The 22,935-nt window shown below is 40.4% G+C and overlaps 1 protein-coding gene across 2 annotated transcripts in view; it reads left to right on the top strand.

Annotated features, from left to right (window-relative positions):
- Positions 1-2,099: 2,099 nt before the first annotated feature.
- LOC110524266 (serine/threonine-protein kinase STK11) overlaps positions 2,100-22,935 on the top strand; it is a 57,434-nt gene continuing 36,598 nt past the window's right edge. The window contains exons 1-8 of one of the 2 annotated variants that reach the window (XM_021603756.3): positions 2,100-2,592; positions 3,202-4,046; positions 4,430-4,513; positions 6,229-6,318; positions 6,429-6,561; positions 6,675-6,811; positions 9,114-9,241; positions 10,071-10,128. In XM_021603756.3, the coding sequence (XP_021459431.3) occupies positions 3,760-4,046; positions 4,430-4,513; positions 6,229-6,318; positions 6,429-6,561; positions 6,675-6,811; positions 9,114-9,241; positions 10,071-10,128 (917 nt within the window). In that variant the 5' untranslated portion in view covers positions 2,100-2,592; positions 3,202-3,759. The remainder of the gene's footprint in view (positions 2,593-3,201; positions 4,047-4,429; positions 4,514-6,228; positions 6,319-6,428; positions 6,562-6,674; positions 6,812-9,113; positions 9,242-10,070; positions 10,129-22,935) is intronic. The other variant, XM_090235480.1, reaches the window with a different exon arrangement.

The following is a 22,935-nucleotide window of genomic DNA, read 5'->3' as shown; positions in this document are numbered from 1 at the left end:
TTCAATTGTGTTACATAGAGATAATTTGCTCTGTGGACAATGTTAGCTATAATCAATAAGAACAATATCACATTTCTGTCTTTTAAAAAATGGTATACCGATAACAGGATATACAGTTCCTTCGGGAAGTATTCAGACCCCTTGACTTTTTCCTAAATTGTTTACGTTACAGCCTTATTCTAAAATGGATTAAATCATGCTGTAGAGATGTTTTTCAGCAACAGGGACTGGGAGACTAGTCAGGATTGAGGCAAGAATGAATGGAGCAAAGTACAGAGAGATCCTTGATGAAAACCTGCTCCAGAGCACTCAGGACCACACAAGTCTCTCAATGTCCTTGAGTGGCCCAGCCACCCAATCGAACATCTCTGGAGAGACTTGAAAATAGCTGTGCAGCAACGCTCCCCATCCAACTTGACAGAGCTTGGGAGGATCTGGAGAGAATGGGAGAAACTCCTCAAATAAAGGTGTGCCAAGCTTGTAGCGTCATACCAAAGACTCAAGGCTGTAATCGCTGCCAAATGTGCTTCAACAAAGTGCTGAGTAAAGGGTCTGAATATTTATGTGATATTTCAGTTTATATAATGTCATTGAGAAAACAGAAAGGCGTCATAATGTTTTTTTTCTCTCTCAACGACATCCTTTCTGAATTGAAGGAATTATCAAGTTATTCAAAAGTATCTGTAATCTGCTTACAATATTTCTGCTGGTTAAGTAACTAGTTAGAATTTTTTTTTTGCAATCAAATTACATGTAACTGATTACTTGTGATACATGTAATCAGTTGATCCGTAACGCTGTCTGGCACTCACCGATAGAACCCCTAAGTGAGTATGGCAGAGTGAGCCCCATTTTAGCCACATGTATGCCTCTATCATTCTTCCTGCATCCCTGGATCCCTGGTTGTTTATCAGAGAGCCGTCCTTGTGGTCTACATGGACACATCTGGCTGCTAGTCAATTGATTTCTGTGGAAATGAAATACCTTTCAGCCCCCGCTCCCCCCCCCCCCGGCTCCTTTCTCCTGTCCCTTCTCACTGCCTCTGTCTTCTGTGGAGTATGATGTTGCTTGGGAGCCAAAGTTGTGTCAATCTTCCCATCTGTCTGTCTCTGGCATTAATGTAGTCCCTTTGATGGTGGAGAAAATTAAAGTAGCATATGCTGTTGCTGTAAGTTGTGATGAATGATGTTGCCTTCTGTTGCTGTACCCTAGGGCACAGCAGGAATGCAGACCCGTCAGAGTGGTGCAGTGGGTGGGCTGGAGCACTGGGTCACTGCAGCAGCTCACATGGTTTGGATCATTGGGCCACACAGATAATGAGGCCAGTGCATGACAACCCAGACTAACCACTTCAAATCTCCATTATTTATGTACTCTATGGTAAAGCAATACTGATGGGACCTTTCAAGTTGGAGAAATGTTGTGAAACAGCATGAAATTAAAGTATGTGTGGAATCTAGGGTTTTATCAAAGCTAAATAACTAAGGATATATGTTATATCAACCTATCAATCATATATTCTGTCTTCTGTTTGTCTTTTCTCTTTCCATCCATCTGTCTGTCTGTTTACTTGTAGGCTGTGTTGCAATGTGCCACTGTATCATTGGGACCACTTTGCATTTGGTCCAGAAAAATATAATCTACCAGTGCTGCCATCAACTGGTGAGTGTTAACATCACATCCACATAAGAGAAGGCTGAATAAAATCATCATTATAATATATTAGCATAATCCAATAATGTATTCATGTAGCCTCACCAGCTGATATTGACGTGATAGGGCCCTTTCACAGGGCCCTGAATCCTTTGCTCATAGACATGTTTTCATTGAAGTCAACTCACAGAAACAGTCCTGTTTCTACAGAAAAAACTACACATGGTAAAAACAGTTTTTTTTTGTTTTTTTGTTTTGAGCATATAACCAACCTTAGTAGCAGATTACTGTATGACTTTCATATGGATAATTTTAACCCCTCGGAGGATCACGCCATGTATTCTTATACCACAATTCTTAGCGGTTGAAATATATTTCAGCATGGTGAATTTCTATGGTTTGGTCACAGCGTTTCTAAACCCAGAGGCCAACATCGCGAGACTTCCGGGAACGCTTGCGAAACAGACCAAACAGACCAGACCGGGGTTTGGGGCTTGATAAGTTAATGAGAGAAAATAAAAAGTATTCCTTAGTTGTTCATTTTCTCGAAATCTGAATGCACAACCTAGATTCAAGACAAGTACTTAAGTAGCTGAACATGTTATTACTCCAACCTCGAGAAAGTGATAAACTGAAACATTTTTATTTAGTATACAACAACTTTATATCGAAGGAGTGCCTTTGATTTGTTTGAGTTTAGCGCGAGACGACCATCAGACACGATTACGTTTTTATACGCATGCGCTTTGCTAGTCAACGTCGCCATGACATCGCCTACAACTGTGATCGGGGATTTCTATTGGAGAAGCAGTTTTACCCTATCTTCATATTGTACTGTCTTTGGTTTGGAGCATGGAGTGTGTAAACAAGATGGAGGCGTTTCTGACATCCAGCACTTCTACATGGGCAATCGATGATATCGGTCAAGTAGCATACAAGGTAAGGTTGACCTCTTTCAACATACAAAACATGTACCTCGTAACTGCAAATGTTATGAAAAATGACGTGGCGTGAAATAAATGTAGCGTTCGTTACGTTATCTAGCAGGTTTGTCGTACATAGATAGCTAGCTAGCTAGCTAGCTAGTATGTATGCTTGCTAAGCTAGCTAGCGGAATGCTAATAACATTGCTTGATTTGTGGACGTGACTGCGAAGCGTTACAGTAGTGAATAGCTAGCTGGCAAACAGGCTAGCTAGTTATTGTTATTACACAAGAGTTGGCTGCTACAATGAATCGAATCTCAGAAATGTTATTGTGCCCCCCTGTGTGCCATAGCCTCGCTAGATCTGCTGGTTTGCACTATCCTATCTCACTGATTACTGTATATTACCCATGACCTGCTATTTTTGTTGAGTGGATGTGATGTTCATAAGAATATTTAGCATTGCTTGTTGTAATTGGAGCTAGTATTCAAATGTAAATCGTTATGATAGCACATCCATATCATTGGTAGTGTGTATTTGTCATATTCCAAGCATTTGGAAGGTGCCATCTCATGATGTGAATTTCATCAAATTTCTTATGCGATTGTGCATTTGTAATGCAGATCTGAGGATCCCTGCATCGATTCATTGACGCTGGCAGACCAGTTTTGCAGTCTTGGCAAGTACCCCGGATTTATTCGGTACATGGGATGGAGGTAGAAAATTAGATCAGCTAAACATTGTAGAAGAACTCAATGAAAATCATATACCTGATTCACAATTAAGTTGCCCACAACATGACATTCACCAATAACCAAAGAAAGCTGCACACATCACAACACTGCAGGTCCCAGGTGTCACAAGGACATGGCTAAGGAGGGAATAGGCCTATATCATCAGAGAACAAAGAACTAAACCATTCCCTCATACCATAGCCAGACATTGTAATATTGGACAGTACCCAGTACCCAAAAGTCCACTCACTTCTCTGCTCAAGCAGTGCTGCATGGTCAGCAGGTTAAGGTGAACATTCTGTAGCCTTTCTGCAGTTGCAGCATCCTGCATTTCAATATTCAGTATTGGAATATTTTTCTTGCAATTTCGTACAGTCCGACCCAGGGCATCCAGAAACAAACAGTACAGTAGTATTAAAGAACAGTCAAGTTGCTGAAGGGGCAACCATGAATGACGAGGACATCCATGACCACATGGACTATTTGGAGAATGACTTGACCATGTGCATGGAAACCTTCATCCACCGCATCGACTCCACTGAAGTCATCTACGAGCCGCGGAGGAAGAAGGCCAAGCTGATTGGGAAGTACCTGATGGGAGACCTGCTGGGGGAGGGCTCCTACGGGAAGGTGAAGGAGATGCTGGACTCTGAGACCCTCTGCAGGAGGGCAGTCAAGATCCTCAAGAAGAAGAAGCTGAGACGCATCCCCAATGGGGAGCAAAATGTAAAAAAGTATGTGGCATGGCTTTTCAGTGCTTTTAGTGTTGATCTACAGAACACGCTAGCTGTGTTGATGGATTTGTTGTTTTGGTGTGTGAATATGCTTCTAATCAGATTATGTACTTCAGGATTTACTCTGAGGAATTACTGAATGTAAAATTAACCTCACTATTGATTGAAGTGGGATGTAAATTGAGCTTTTCAGGACACTAATGTTTATCTCAATAAATCTTGCCTTTGAAAGGCCAGAAGATAAAACAACATGAAGGCTGTTCAAATGATCTTTGCCCTGTGTCTTTTGTTGTGAGTGCTGATGAAAATGCAGTATTATTCCATAGTGCAATTACTCCAGTTTTCCTTTTACCATATATCTAAACACTTTTCTTTCTTTACAGAGAGATTCAGCTGCTACGAAGATTAAGGCACAAGAATATTATCCAGTTGGTTGAAGTTTTGTATAATGAGGAGAAGCAAAAGATATATCCTTTAAAAAAATGTTTTAATTCTTTAGCATGAGTATCTAAACCAAGGGGGGGTCAAAGTACGCCCCACAGTTCCTATCCGGCTCGCTGTACACTTGAATCCGGCCAACTAGACATTAAATGTACTTTTTTTGTAGAAATGTGTATATATATATTATTATTTATTTTTCTTGACAATTTTGTGGTATCCAATTGGTAGCTACAGACTTGTCCCATCGCTGCAACTCCCTTATGGACTAAGGGTCGAGAGCCGTGCGTCCTCCGAAACACGACCTAGCCAAGCGGCACTGCTTCTTGACACTATGTCCGCTTCACCCAGGCGCACCAATATGTCAGAGGAAACACTGTGCACCTGGCGACTGCATCAGTGTGCACTGCGCCCGTCCCACCATAAGATTTGCTAGAGCGTGATGGGACAAGGAAATCTCAGTCTGCCAAACCCTCTCCTAACCCGGATGACGCTGGGCCAATTGTGCGCTGCCTCATGGGTCTCCCGGTCACGGCCAGCTGTAGGGATGCCTCAAGCACTGCGATGCAGTGCCTTAGACCGCTGTGCCACTCAGGATGCCCCCGCAAATAGATTTTAACAAACAATTGGTCCCCCAAAAAATGCGGTCCTCTGTTGAATTTCAAAAATCTCGATGTGGCCCTCAACCCAAAAGTTTGCCCACCCCTGATCTAAACCATAGTGATGTCTCACGTGTCATACAAGTCGCACTAACAAAGCCTTCAAGCACTGCATAAGATTTGCCCAAGCATAACGTGTGGATAGTGGGTTAGGCTCGTCTATTTTGGGGTGACTTTTTCCTTACATCTGGAGAATGATCTTGTCCCATGGAACAGTTGTCGAGTAAGCTATGCAGATCAACTGTAAAAACAATGCACTGTCCTTCAATGCTCATGTTGCTGGAATTCAGCGGTATGACCACAAGGTGTCTCTGTTGGCCTCTTGGGGAGAAAAAGGCAAAGTTAAATCAGATGGACTAACTAACTTCACAAGTTTACCTTCTTCCCCCCCAACTCACTGTCTTTGATTGTAATGATCTCTGTCTTGTCCTTAGTCTGCTGCTCTACACCACATAAACACTCAGTAACCTTTATCTCTGACATTAAAACGGTCTCCCCAATACATTTTAGTACAGTTGACACTTAAGATGGCTTTAGCACTTGCTTTTTTAGGACCATGAAGGATTCTGCCAATGTAGGGTCAAGTAAATCCCAATTGGCATTTTAGTGTAATTGTTGAGGTGAGAACATTATTATAGGAACTAATGATCCCCTTTCACGCCTCTCTCCTTCCCGCTCTGGCTGAGGATGCTGGCTAGATGAGTGCCTTCTATGCTGGCTAGATAAGTGACCCTGAGGAGTGTGAATACAGAAATGAGTATTGTTTAGACATTCATTTTCACGATTTGTACGCTTGTCATCTTCGGTCCATTCAGGAAGATTAATGTATTCTCAAGGACATTGCATGTTCCCAGACTTGGATCGATTTATATTTTGTGTATCTAGCTAGTTTCATGGATTAGTGACTAGTCAGTCAACCACATATTGATCAGTACTGTAGTAGACATTAGGATTCAAGGTTATTTGTGTAGAATTAATATAGATCCTTTGGTGATGAAGATGTATAGCACGTTTGTTTTGGCGCCTTGCTAAATTACCAGTATGAAACCATTGCCACCTTGTCTCTTTTCCTTGACTCTGCCTACGTATATGGTGATGGAATATTGTGTATGTGGAATGCAGGAGATGTTGGACAGTGTTGATGAGAAAAGGTTTCCAGTCTTTCAAGCTCATGGGTATCTTTCATCTCAATTCAATAGTTCTAGATATGTGGCCTAAAGATATCTGGCCAAACACGAACACCAAACAGTGACATTAATACAGATGTATTGCTATTTTTCCCCAGGTACTTTTGCCAGCTGCTAGATGGCTTGGAATATTTGCACAGCCAAGGAATAGTTCACAAAGATATTAAACCAGGGAATCTACTGCTGACGACGGATGGCGCACTAAGAATCTCCGACCTGGGTGTAGCAGAGGTGAGCCCCTAGTCCTCTGACTGTTTTCCGATATCCACTTTATATTGCAGTTTAATTGGGTTACCTTTATGGGGCCGAATGATTATCTGTGTATTCCTGTTCTCCCTCCCAAGGCGCTGCACCCATTTGCAGAGGACGACACATGTTGTACGAGCCAGGGCTCTCCGGCCTTCCAGCCCCCAGAGATTGCCAACGGCCTGGACACCTTCTCAGGGTTCAAAGTGGACATCTGGTCTGCTGGTGTCACACTGTGAGTGGCCACTCTGACATTAATTGTTTCAGCTGGCATATTTATTTCATGCCTCTTGGGTGAAAAATACAATTTATTGAATTGAACATGCTTTGCTGTCTAATAATGTGATTTGAATTGCAAATTATCAGGGGCGTAACTTTGGTTTTAGAAGTGTGGGTGATATGTGTGGGTGATATGTATATGTATATGTATATATATATATATATACATACATACATATATATATATATGTATACATACATACATATATATACATACATATATACATATATATATATATATGTATACATGTATGTATATATACGTGTATATATATATATATATATATATATATATATATATATATATATATATATATATATATATATATATATATATATATATATATATATATATATATATATATACACAGTGCCTTGCGAAAGTATTCGGCCCCCTTGAACTTTGCGACCTTTTGCCACATTTCAGGCTTCAAACATAAAGATATAAAACTGTATTTTTTTGTGAAGAATCAACAACAAGTGGGACACAATCATGAAGTGGAACGACATTTATTGGATATTTCAAACTTTTTTAACAAATCAAAAACTGAAAAATTGGGCGTGTAAAATTATTCAGCCCCCTTAAGTTAATACTTTGTAGCGCCACCTTTTGCTGCGATTACAGCTGTAAGTCGCTTGGGGTATGTCTCTATCAGTTTTGCACATCGAGAGACTGACATTTTTTCCCATTCCTCCTTGCAAAACAGCTCGAGCTCAGTGAGGTTGGATGGAGAGCATTTGTGAACAGCAGTTTTCAGTTCTTTCCACAGATTCTCGATTGGATTCAGGTCTGGACTTTGACTTGGCCATTCTAACACCTGGAGATGTTTATTTTTGAACCATTCCATTGTAGATTTTGCTATATGTTTTGGATCATTGTCTTGTTGGAAGACAAATCTCAGTCCCAGTCTCAGGCCTTTTGCAGACTCCATCAGGTTTTCTTCCAGAATGGTCCTGTATTTGGCTCCATCCATCTTCCCATCAATTTTAACCATCTTCCCTGTCCCTGCTGAAGAAAAGCAGGCCCAAACCATGATGCTGCCACCACCATGTTTGACAGTGGGGATGGTGTGTTCAGGGTGATGAGCTGTGTTGCTTTTAAGCCAAACATAACGTTTTGCATTGTTGCCAAAAAGTTCAATTTTGGTTTCATCTGACCAGAGCACCTTCTTCCACATGTTTGGTGTGTCTCTCAGGTGGCTTGTGGCAAACTTTAAACTACACTTTTTATGGATATCTTTAAGAAATGGCTTTCTTCTTGCCACTCTTCCATAAAGGCCAGATTTGTGCAATATATGACTGATTGTTGTCCTATGGACAGAGTCTCCCACCTCAGCTGTAGATCTCTGCAGTTCATCCAGAGTGATCATGGGCCTCTTGGCTGCATCTCTGATCAGTCTTCTCCTTGTATGAGCTGAAAGTTTAGAGGGACGGCCAGGTCTTGGTAGATTTGCAGTGGTCTGATACTCCTTCCATTTCAATATTATCGCTTGCACAGTGCTCCTTGGGATGTTTAAAGCTTGGGAAATCTTTTTGTATCCAAATCCGGCTTTAAACTTCTTCACAACAGTATCTCGGACCTGCCTGGCGTGTTCCTTGTTCTTCATGATGCTCTCTGCGCTTTTAAACGGACCTCTGAGACTATCACAGTGCAGGTGCATTTATACGGAGACTTGATTACACACAGGTGGATTGTATTTATCATCATTAGTCATTTAGGTCAACATTGGATCATTCAGAGATCCTCACTGAACTTCTGGAGAGAGTTTGCTGCACTGAAAGTAAAGGGGCTGAATAATTTTGCACGCCCAATTTTTCAGTTTTTGATTTGTTAAAAAAGTTTGAAATATCCAATAAATGTCGTTTCACTTCATGATTGTGTCCCACTTGTTGTTGATTCTTCACATAAAAAATACAGTTTTATATCTTTATGTTTGAAGCCTGAAATGTGGCAAAAGGTCGCAAAGTTCAAGGGGGCCGAATTCTTTCGCAAGGCACTGTATATATATATATATATATATATGTATGTTATCCAGTCGGATAAACACTCCAAACAGCCTTCATGACTGCTCGGAGGCGTCCGCATGGTCCTAAACCACACTGTTGCCTTGTTTTTGTGTAAAATTCCAATGATAATACTGGGGGGGACAAAAATGCAATTTTAGAATGTGGTGGGGGGGGAAAGTTGCGCCCCTGCAGATTATTCTTCATTAAAGTACTCTTCTTGATTTTGGAATTGTATTTTTTATTTTTTTCAGTTATAACATAACAACCAGCCTGTACCCTTTCGAAGGTGACAACATCTATAAGCTGTTTGAGAACATTGGGAAGGGAGACTACAGTGTTCCAGAGGAGTGTGGCCCTCTGCTCTCTGGCCTGTTAAGAGGTAAGAGTCTAGACCAGGGCTCTCCAACCTTGTTGCTGGAGAACTAACCCTACTCACGCCAACCCTACTCGAGGTCACCTGATTCTAATAATTAGCTGGTGGATAAGCTTAATCAGGTTAGTTAATAGCTGGGGTTGGACTGAACATACAGGAGGGTAACTCCAGGAACAGGGTTCAAGAGCCCTGGTCTAGACTGACTAACACTGCTGCTGGCACTCCCAATATTCTATTTCATGTTATTAAGCCTTATTAGAGATGAAAGCAGTAGTAAGAGTATTTGAGGGATGCCAACGTTGATAAATTATTTCTCAATTATGCTTTTAGATATGTATGTCAACAATTATTCCTCCAAATGACCATTCAGTGGATAACATTTTGTGAAAATCCCCCAAATCATGGCGTCTTTTTGTCCCGGTTTCGTGAGGAATCACTCATTACAAGAAGGGTATGGCCACAGAATTATAAATGTTCCTCTTTATTGGAACGCTCAAATGTACTTAGCAGTTAGTAGTGATTCATACTTGGAGGTTTGTCTTTTGGAGATGGCTTTGTGGTGATTGTACCTTCGGTGTCACAACAGTTGTTGTTTTGATGTATCACGAATATGCAGTGTATTGAAAAAAAAATCTCAAATAAAGACGTGTTTGAAGGACAGCCACTCTGTTTTTCTCGATGGAAACGTTCATTATGCTCAAGTGTCTGTTTTCATCGTTGTCAAATAGCCCTGATTTAAACACCGCACAAAAATAAAGACATAATGAAAGGAATAAATGCATCATCAAATTATTACGTAGCTGTCAATAATTTTTATTTAATTCTTTTCTTACAGGAATGCTTGAGTATGACCCTGAGAAGAGGTTCTCAATACAAAACATTAGACAACACAAGTAAGTCATCGTGCTCCCTTTCTAGCTGAAGCAGCAGTTGAACTTACCTCCATACTTGCTGAAGAGAGTGCTCTTAATTGAAATGCAAATTCAATCGGAGATTGGGGGGGGCAGCAGCAGTCCGGTGATGAGCGATGTCCAATCTATTTCTATTCAACATAGGATGATGAATGTAAAGTGCTCGAGGAAACAAGCTGTCACTTTAGTGATTGATTTGTTGTCATTTGCATCTGTGCTCTGCGGAAGGCCAAATTGTATCACTTCGATAATGATGGGAGGAGAAAACAGAACCCACTGCCTCTTTCTTGTATCATGTGGAGGTCTAATGTGAGGCCCATTGTGTTGGAACAGGCTTTTATGGTAATGCAGCTCCTGTTTGTTTACAATACATAGCCTATATCATATAGGCTACTGAACATTACCCACCACAGAAAAACATAATGGCCCATGTGGCTTACAAAGTTACAAGTATGGGCTAGCAAATGTAATTTTAATTTTGAAATGTAATAGGGCCTGTTTATGTAATCAGTAGGCTGATGCATATACAGTGCCTTGCGAAAGTATTCGGCCCCCTTGAACTTTGCGACCTTTTGCCACATTTCAGGCTTCAAACATAAAGATATAAAACTGTATTTTTTTGTGAAGAATCAACAACAAGTGGGACACAATCATCAGTGGAACGACATTTATTGGATATTTCAAATTAAAAACTGAAAAATTGGGCGTGCAAAATTATTCAGCCCCTTTACTTTCAGTGCAGCAAACTCTCTCCAGAAGTTCAGTGAGGATCTCTGAATGATCCAATGTTGACCTAAATGACTAATGATGATAAATACAATCCACCTGTGTGTAATCAAGTCTCCGTATAAATGCACCTGCACTGTGATAGTCTCAGAGGTCCGTTTAAAAGCGCAGAGAGCATCATGAAGAACAAGGAACACGCCAGGCAGGTCCGAGATACTGTTGTGAAGAAGTTTAAAGCCGGATTTGGATACAAAAAGATTTCCCAAGCTTTAAACATCCCAAGGAGCACTGTGCAAGCGATAATATTGAAATGGAAGGAGTATCAGACCACTGCAAATCTACCAAGACCTGGCCGTCCCTCTAAACTTTCAGCTCATACAAGGAGAAGACTGATCAGAGATGCAGCCAAGAGGCCCATGATCACTCTGGATGAACTGCAGAGATCTACAGCTGAGGTGGGAGACTCTGTCCATAGGACAACAATCAGTCATATATTGCACAAATCTGGCCTTTATGGAAGAGTGGCAAGAAGAAAGCCATTTCTTAAAGATATCCATAAAAAGTGTAGTTTAAAGTTTGCCACAAGCCACCTGAGAGACACACCAAACATGTGGAAGAAGGTGCTCTGGTCAGATGAAACCAAAATTGAACTTTTTGGCAACAATGCAAAACGTTATGTTTGGCTTAAAAGCAACACAGCTCATCACCCTGAACACACCATCCCCACTGTCAAACATGGTGGTGGCAGCATCATGGTTTGGGCCTGCTTTTCTTCAGCAGGGACAGGGAAGATGGTTAAAATTGATGGGAAGATGGATGGAGCCAAATACAGGACCATTCTGGAAGAAAACCTGATGGAGTCTGCAAAAGACCTGAGACTGGGACGGAGATTTGTCTTCCAACAAGACAATGATCCAAAACATAAAGCAAAATCTACAATGGAATGGTTCAAAAATAAACATATCCAGGTGTTAGAATGGCCAAGTCAAAGTCCAGACCTGAATCCAATCGAGAATCTGTGGAAAGAACTGAAAACTGCTGTTCACAAATGCTCTCCATCCAACCTCACTGAGCTCGAGCTGTTTTGCAAGGAGGAATGGGAAAACATTTCAGTCTCTCGATGTGCAAAACTGATAGACACCCCAAGCGACTTACAGCTGTAATCGCAGCAAAAGGTGGCGCTACAAAGTATTAACTTAAGGGGGCTGAATAATTTTGCACGCCCAATTTGTCCGTTTTTGATTTGTTAAAAAAGTTTGAAATATCCAATAAATGTCGTTCCACTTCATGATTGTGTCCCACTTGTTGTTGATTCTTCACAAAAAAATACAGTTTTATATCTTTATGTTTGAAGCCTGAAATGTGGCAAAACGTCGCAAAGTTCAAGGGGGCCGAATACTTTCGCAAGGCACTGTATATCATAAATATTTCCCCTAATGTTAGAGCCTACCTCTTTCTATTGTTGCTTCATTCCTTCCTCGCTTTCAACAGTTAAATGAAATATGTTTTGTTGTCTTTTATCTTCATCATTCTAGTAACATCCTTGAATAACAGGTTTAGAATTAGACGCAAAAGGCTTTAACTTCTCTTCACAAAGATTGAACGGTTAATGGTCTGAACAGTTAACTGCTACAGACCGCTATTGCGCGTTCGCTCTTCTTTCAAACTACCCATGAGTTCGATTGGCTGCTGTATTTAGCATTCAGGGAACAAGTCTATTGGTATAAGAAATCATGTCCAGCAAGCTATTCCAGTCTAGCTTTTCCTGCATGGGACTCCAACAGCTAAGGAACGTTATTTAAGGAGAGAGGCCAGTGGAACACAGGAGGTTCCGTATTGCGCAAGAGACTGTAAGGCTGTAAGTTAGAAGCTTATTATGCGTAACCCATCATTAATTAGACTAATATAAAAGCTGATACTGCATTGAATTTATTATCTGAAAGAGGTAGACTAGGACATCTATATATAAATCTAGATCTGTTTTGGAAGCAATTTGAATGTAGTTGATGGAGAGCGAGGACATGGAGAGAGTGCTTGCGCGTGCAATGATTTAAAGTAAAGATAATCGAGTGATACGCCAGCTGGATGGGTAAATTAGGCACGCATGCTGTCTTTATATTATTGTAACATAGGCTATGTTGTAGCAAGTGTAGGCCTACCTGTCACAGGAAGAAAAGAAAAAAAGGTTACCGTGATGAGATCATAGGTCTATATGCCTCCATAGTGAGATGGGCTGTCTATCCCCACCCTGAGGATTGATTCATCATGCAGAGTTCGTAGCGAAGCTAGATTTAGACATTGCATATCATTTAACAGTTCCATTTCACGCCATGCTTTTCATAAATAATTTACCGGGTTCTCGCAGCTATTTTATCCTGGGAGAAGTGAGTGGTTTTGGGAAATAAATATCGATAACCGGGTTCCCGCCATTCAACCTTAGTTACAACCAATTATGCTTCCAACCTTTTGTATGCCTCTATCTAACATCACCAAGAAGTCATGTGGTAGTGAGATCTGTTGCCTTATTTGGTGCTACCTCAGGGCTTCTGATGAGCTGTAGTTAAAAAGGCATCAGTCAGACAGGCAGCATTTCCCTGCCCAGCCAATCTATCGCTCCCTCTCTCTCTCCTAACTTTCCAGTTTTTTTTCCCCCAAGCCCTTAAAGACTCTTGACTACATGGGCTGATGCTCTAGTGAATGCCGGCTGCAGTTACCATGGCAACAGATGACTGAAGCGTATCTGTGTGATGCTAGAGCTCGGGGAGGGAGGGAAAATCACGTATTGTATTCACCGTGGGCGTCTCAAAACTGCTTTAACATCATATTTCATTTTGGCTCGCTGTATTGGGTGCAAAATGGAATGAGAGAAAAATGATGAAAACAGGTAGTGTAGATACATACACATGCTTGTAATGAACTATGTTGGCCTCCCGAGTGGCGCAGCGGTCTACGGCACTGCATCGCATTAAATGAACTATGTTTGAGAGTTGGTTTAGATACCTCTAGCATATGCTTTTTCAATATTCAGTTTATTAACTTGGCTTATTCATAGTTTATTAATTTGATAGCAAATGTGTTTTAACTTCATGTTTCTTTCACTTCCATGTATGGATTGCACATCATGATAGGATGTAGTGCGTCCCATGTTGCCTAACCTACCTTAGTGCATGTTAATAGCAATTATTCAAGAGTATGTAATCAATCGCTCCTTCATATGTGGTCCTTCTATGTGTGGCCAAAATAAACCAAGGATAAGGAGACATAAATAGGAAAAATGACAGTATAAATATTTAACCAGGCAAAAGGGCAGATGGGTCTTTAAAATGAATTACCCAGCTCTGTGCAAATATTAACATTAAGGAGAATTACAATGGGTAGCGATACCATGCTGGAGTCAATGCAACTTTAATGTCCCGGCTCCTTAGGGGCCCCCTTCTCGTTAAGTGAAGCAGTTTCACCAGGCTGCTTTATGGAGACTTGATACTTATTATCCTACCCTACACACACACACACAACATTATTATCCTACCCTACACACACACACACACACACAACATTATTATCCTACCCTACACGCACACTTATTATCCTACCCTACACACACACACACACCTTATTATCCTACACACACAAAACTTATTATCCTACCCTACACACACACACACACACACACACAACTTATTATCCTACACACACACACAACTTATTATCCTACACACACACACAACTTATTATCCTACACACACACACAACTTATTATCCTACACACACACACAACTTATTATCCTACACACACACACAACTTATTATCCTACACACACACACACACAACTTATTATCCTACACACACACACACACAACTTATTATCCTACACACACACACACACACAACTTATTATCCTACACACACACAACTTATTATCCTACACACACAACTTATTATCCTACACACACACACACACACACACACAACTTATTATCCTACACACACACACACAACTTATTATCCTACACACACACACACACAACTTATTATCCTACACACACACACACACAACTTATTATCCTACACACACACAACTTATTATCCTACACACACACACACACACACACAACTTATTATCCTACACACACACACACACACACACACACACGCACAACTTATTATCCTACACACACACACACACACACACACACACACACACAACTTATTATCCTACACACACACACACACACACACACACACACACACAACTTATTATCCTACACACACACACACACACAACTTATTATCCTACACACACACACACACACAACTTATTATCCTACACACACACACACACACACACACAACTTATTATCCTACACACACACACACACACAACTTATTATCCTACACACACACACACAACTTATTATCCTACACACACACACACACACAACTTATTATCCTACACACACACACACACACACAACTTATTATCCTACACACACACACACACACACAACTTATTATCCTACACACACACACACACACACAACTTATTATCCTACACACACACACACACACAACTTATTATCCTACACACACACACACACACACACAACTTATTATCCTACACACACACACACACACAACTTATTATCCTACACACACACACACACACAACTTATTATCCTACACACACACACACACACAACTTATTATCCTACACACACACACACACACAACTTATTATCCTACACACACACACACACACACAACTTATTATCCTACACACACACACACACACACACAACTTATTATCCTACACACACACACACACACACACAACTTATTATCCTACACACACACACACACACACACACACAACTTATTATCCTACACACACACACACACACACACAACTTATTATCCTACACACACACACACACACACACACAACTTATTATCCTACACACACACACACACACACAACTTATTATCCTACACACACACACACACACACAACTTATTATCCTACACACACACACACAACTTATTATCCTACACACACACACACAACTTATTATCCTACACACACACACACACACACACAACTTATTATCCTACACACACACACAAACAAATTATTATCCTACACATACACACACACCAACTTATTATCTACCACACACACCACACACAACTTATTATCCTACACACACACACACCACACACACAACACAACTTATTATACTACACACACACACACACACACACACTTATTATCCTACACACACACACACACACACAAACTATTATACACACAACTTATTATCCTACAAACTTATCCTACACACAACACACACACACTATTACCTACACACACACACACACACACACAACTTATTATCCTACTACACACACAACACACTACAAAAAACAACTTATTATCCTACACACAACACACACACTACTTATTATCCTACACACACACACACACACAACTTTATTATCCTACACACACACACACACAACTTATTATCCTACACACACACACACACACAACTTATTATCCTACACACACACACACACACACAACTTATTATCCTACACACACACACACACACACAACTTATTATCCTACACACACACACACACACACACAACTTATTATCCTACACACACACACACACACACAACTTATTATCCTACACACACACACACAACTTATTATCCTACACACACACACACACACAACTTATTATCCTACACACACACACACAACTTATTATCCTACACACACACACACACACAACTTATTATCCTACACATACACACACACACACAACTTATTATCCTACACACACACACACACACACACAACTTATTATCCTACACACACACACACACACACACACACAACTTATTATCCTACACACACACACACACACACACACACACACACACACAACTTATTATCCTACACACACACACACACACACACAACTTATTATCCTACACACACACACACACACAACTTATTATCCTACACACACACACACAACTTATTATCCTACACACACACACACACACAACTTATTATCCTACACACACACACACACACACACAACTTATTATCCTACACACACACACACACACACACACAACTTATTATCCTACACACACACACACACACACACAACTTATTATCCTACACACACACACACACACACACAACTTATTATCCTACACACACACACACACACACACAACTTATTATCCTACACACACACACACACACACACAACTTATTATCCTACACACACACACACACACACACAACTTATTATCCTACACACACACACACACACACACACTTATTATCCTACACACACACACACACACACACAACTTATTATCCTACACACACACACACACACAACTTATTATCCTACACACACACACACACACAACTTATTATCCTACACACACACACACACAACTTATTATCCTACACACACACACACACACAACTTATTATCCTACACACACACACACACACACAACTTATTATCCTACACACACACACACACACACAACTTATTATCCTACACACACACACACACACACACACAACTTATTAACCTACACACACACACACACACACACACACACACACAACTTATTATCCTACACACACACACACACACACACAACTTATTATCCTACACACACACACACACACACACAACTTATTATCCTACACACACACACACACACACACACACACACTTATTATCCTACACACACACACACACACAACTTATTATCCTACACACACACACACACACAACTTATTATCCTACACACACACACAAACTTATTATCCTACACACACACACAACTTATTATCCTACACACACACACACACACACAACTTATTATCCTACACACACACACACACACACAACTTATTATCCTACACACACACACACACACAACTTATTATCCTACACACACACACACACACAACTTATTATCCTACACACACACACACACACACACAACTTATTATCCTACACACACACACACACACACACAACTTATTATCCTACACACACACACACACACACACAACTTATTATCCTACACACACACACACACAACTTATTATCCTACACACACACACACACACAACTTATTATCCTACACACACACACACACACAACTTATTATCCTACACACACACACACACACAACTTATTATCCTACACACACACACACACACAACTTATTATCCTACACACACACACACACAACTTATTATCCTTATTATCCTACACACACACACACACACAACTTATTATCCTACACACACACACACACACACAACTTATTATCCTACACACACACACACACACACAACTTATTATCCTACACACACACACACACACACAACTTATTATCCTACACACACACACACACACACAACTTATTATCCTACACACACACACACAACACACACACACACACACACACACACACAACTTATTATCCTACACACACACACACACACACAACTTATTATCCTACACCACACACACACACACACAACTTATTATCCTACACACACACACACACACACACACAACTTATTATCCTACACACACACACACACACAACTTATTATCCTACACACACACACACACACAACTTATTATCCTACACACACACACACACACAACTTATTATCCTACACACACACACACACACAACTTATTATCCTACACACACACACACACACACAACTTATTATCCTACACACACACACACACACACAACTTATTATCCTACACACACACACACACACACAACTTATTATCCTACACACACACACACACACACAACTTATTATCCTACACACACACACACACACACACAACTTATTATCCTACACACACACACACACACACAACTTATTATCCTACACACACACACACACACACAACTTATTATCCTACACACACACACACACACACAACTTATTATCCTACACACACACACAACTTATTATCCTACACACACACACAACTTATTATCCTACACACACACACACACACACACAACTTATTATCCTACACACACACACACACACAACTTATTATCCTACACACACACACACACACAACTTATTATCCTAAACACACACACACACACAACTTATTATCCTACACACACACACACACACAACTTATTATCCTACACACACACACACACACACACACAACTTATTATCCTACACACACACACACACACACACAACTTATTATCCTACACACACACACACACACAACTTATTATCCTACACACACACACACACACACAACTTATTATCCTACACACACACACACACAACTTATTATCCTACACACACACACACACAACTTATTATCCTACACACACACACACACACACACACACAACTTATTATCCTACACACACACACACACACACACACACACACACACACACACACACACAACTTATTATCCTACACACACACACACACACACACACACACACACACACACACACAACTTATTATCCTACACACACACACACAACTTATTATCCTACACACACACACACACACACACACACAACTTATTATCCTACACACACACACACAACTTATTATCCTACACACACACACACACACACACACACAACTTATTATCCTACACACACACACACAACTTATTATCCTACACACACACACACACACACACACACAACTTATTATCCTACACACACACACACACACAACTTATTATCCTACACACACACACACACACACACAACTTATTATCCTACACACACACACACACACACACACACAACTTATTATCCTACACACACACACACACACACACAACTTATTATCCTACACACACACACACACACACACAACTTATTATCCTACACACACACACACACACAACTTATTATCCTACACACACACACACACACAACTTATTATCCTACACACACACACACACACAACTTATTATCCTACACACACACACACACACAACTTATTATCCTACACACACACACACACACAACTTATTATCCTACACACACACACACACACAACTTATTATCCTACACACACACACACACACACACAACTTATTATCCTACACACACACACACACACACACACAACTTATTATCCTACACACACACACACACACACACAACTTATTATCCTACACACACACACACACACACACAACTTATTATCCTACACACACACACACACACACACAACTTATTATCCTACACACACACACACACACAACTTATTATCCTACACACACACACACACACACACAACTTATTATCCTACACACACACACACACACACACACAACTTATTATCCTACACACACACACACACACACAACTTATTATCCTACACACACACACACACACACACAACTTATTATCCTACACACACACACACACACACACACACAACTTATTATCCTACACACACACACACACACACACAACTTATTATCCTACACACACACACACACACACACAACTTATTATCCTACACACACACACACACACAACTTATTATCCTACACACACACACACACACACACAACTTATTATCCTACACACACACACACACACAACTTATTATCCTACACACACACACACACACACAACTTATTATCCTAAACACACACACACACACAACTTATTATCCTACACACACACACACACACACACACAACTTATTATCCTACACACACACACACACACACACAACTTATTATCCTACACACACACACACACACACACAACTTATTATCCTACACACACACACACACACACAACTTATTATCCTACACACACACACACACACACACACACACACACACACACAACTTATTATCCTACACACACACACACACACACACAACTTATTATCCTACACACACACACACACACACACACAACTTATTATCCTACACACACACACACACACACACACAACTTATTATCCTACACACACACACACACACAACTTATTATCCTACACACACACACACACACACACACACACAACTTATTATCCTACACACACACACACACACACACACACACACAACTTATTATCCTACACACACACACACACACACACACACACAACTTATTATCCTACACACACACACACACACACACACACACACAACTTATTATCCTACACACACACACACACACACACACACAACTTATCCTACACACACACACACACACACAACTTATTATCCTACACACACACACACACACACAACTTATTATCCTACACACACACACACACACACAACTTATTATCCTACACACACACACACACACAACTTATTATCCTACACACACACACACACAACTTATTATCCTACACACACACACACACACAACTTATTATCCTACACACACACACAACTTATTATCCTACACACACACACACACACAACTTATTATCCTACACACACACACACACACACACACACACACAACTTATTATCCTACACACACACACACACACACACACAACGTATTATCCTACACACACACACACACACACACACACAACTTATTATCCTACACACACACACACACACAACTTATTATCCTACACATACACACACACACACAACTTATTATCCTACACACACACACACACACACACACAACTTATTATCCTACACACACACACACACACACACACACACACACACACACACACACACACACACAACTTATTATCCTACACACACACACACACACACACACACACACACAACTTATTATCCTACACACACACACACACACACACACACACACACACACACACACACAACTTATTATCCTACACACACACACACACACACAACTTATTATCCTACACACACACACACACACACACAACTTATTATCCTACACACACACACACACACACAACTTATTATCCTACACACACACACACACACACAACTTATTATCCTACACACACACACACACACACAACTTATTATCCTACACACACACACACACACACACACACACAACTTATTATCCTACACACACACACACACACACACACACAACTTATTATCCTACACACACACACACACACACACACAACTTATTATCCTACACACACACACACACACACACACAACTTATTATCCTACACACACACACACACACACACACAACTTATTATCCTACACACACACACACACACACACACACACACACAACGTATTATCCTACACATACACACACACACACAACTTATTATCCTACACACACACACACACACACACACACAACTTATCCTACACACACACACACAACTTATCCTACACACACACACAACTTATTATCCTACACACACACACACACACACAACTTATTATCCTACACACACACACACACACAACTTATTATCCTACACACACACACACACACAACTTATTATCCTACACACACACACACACACACAACTTATTATCCTACACACACACACACACACACACACACACACAACTTATTATCCTACACACACACACACACACACACACAACTTATTATCCTACACACACACACACACACACACACAACGTATTATCCTACACACACACACACACACACACAACTTATTATCCTACACACACACACACACAACTTATTATCCTACACATACACACACACACACAACTTATTATCCTACACACACACACACACACACACACAACTTATTATCCTACACACACACACACACACACACACACACACACAACTTATTATCCTACACACACACACACACACACACACACAACTTATTATCCTACACACACACACACACACACACACACAACTTATTATCCTACACACACACACACACACACACACACACAACTTATTATCCTACACACACACACACACACACACACACAACTTATTATCCTACACACACACACACACACACA

This window comes from Oncorhynchus mykiss, chromosome 5 (assembly GCF_057628025.1).
Source record: "Oncorhynchus mykiss isolate SJ-2025 chromosome 5, ASM5762802v1, whole genome shotgun sequence".
In the NCBI taxonomy this organism is placed as follows: Eukaryota; Metazoa; Chordata; class Actinopteri; order Salmoniformes; family Salmonidae; genus Oncorhynchus; species Oncorhynchus mykiss.
This window is presented reverse-complemented; position numbering and strand designations above follow the sequence as displayed.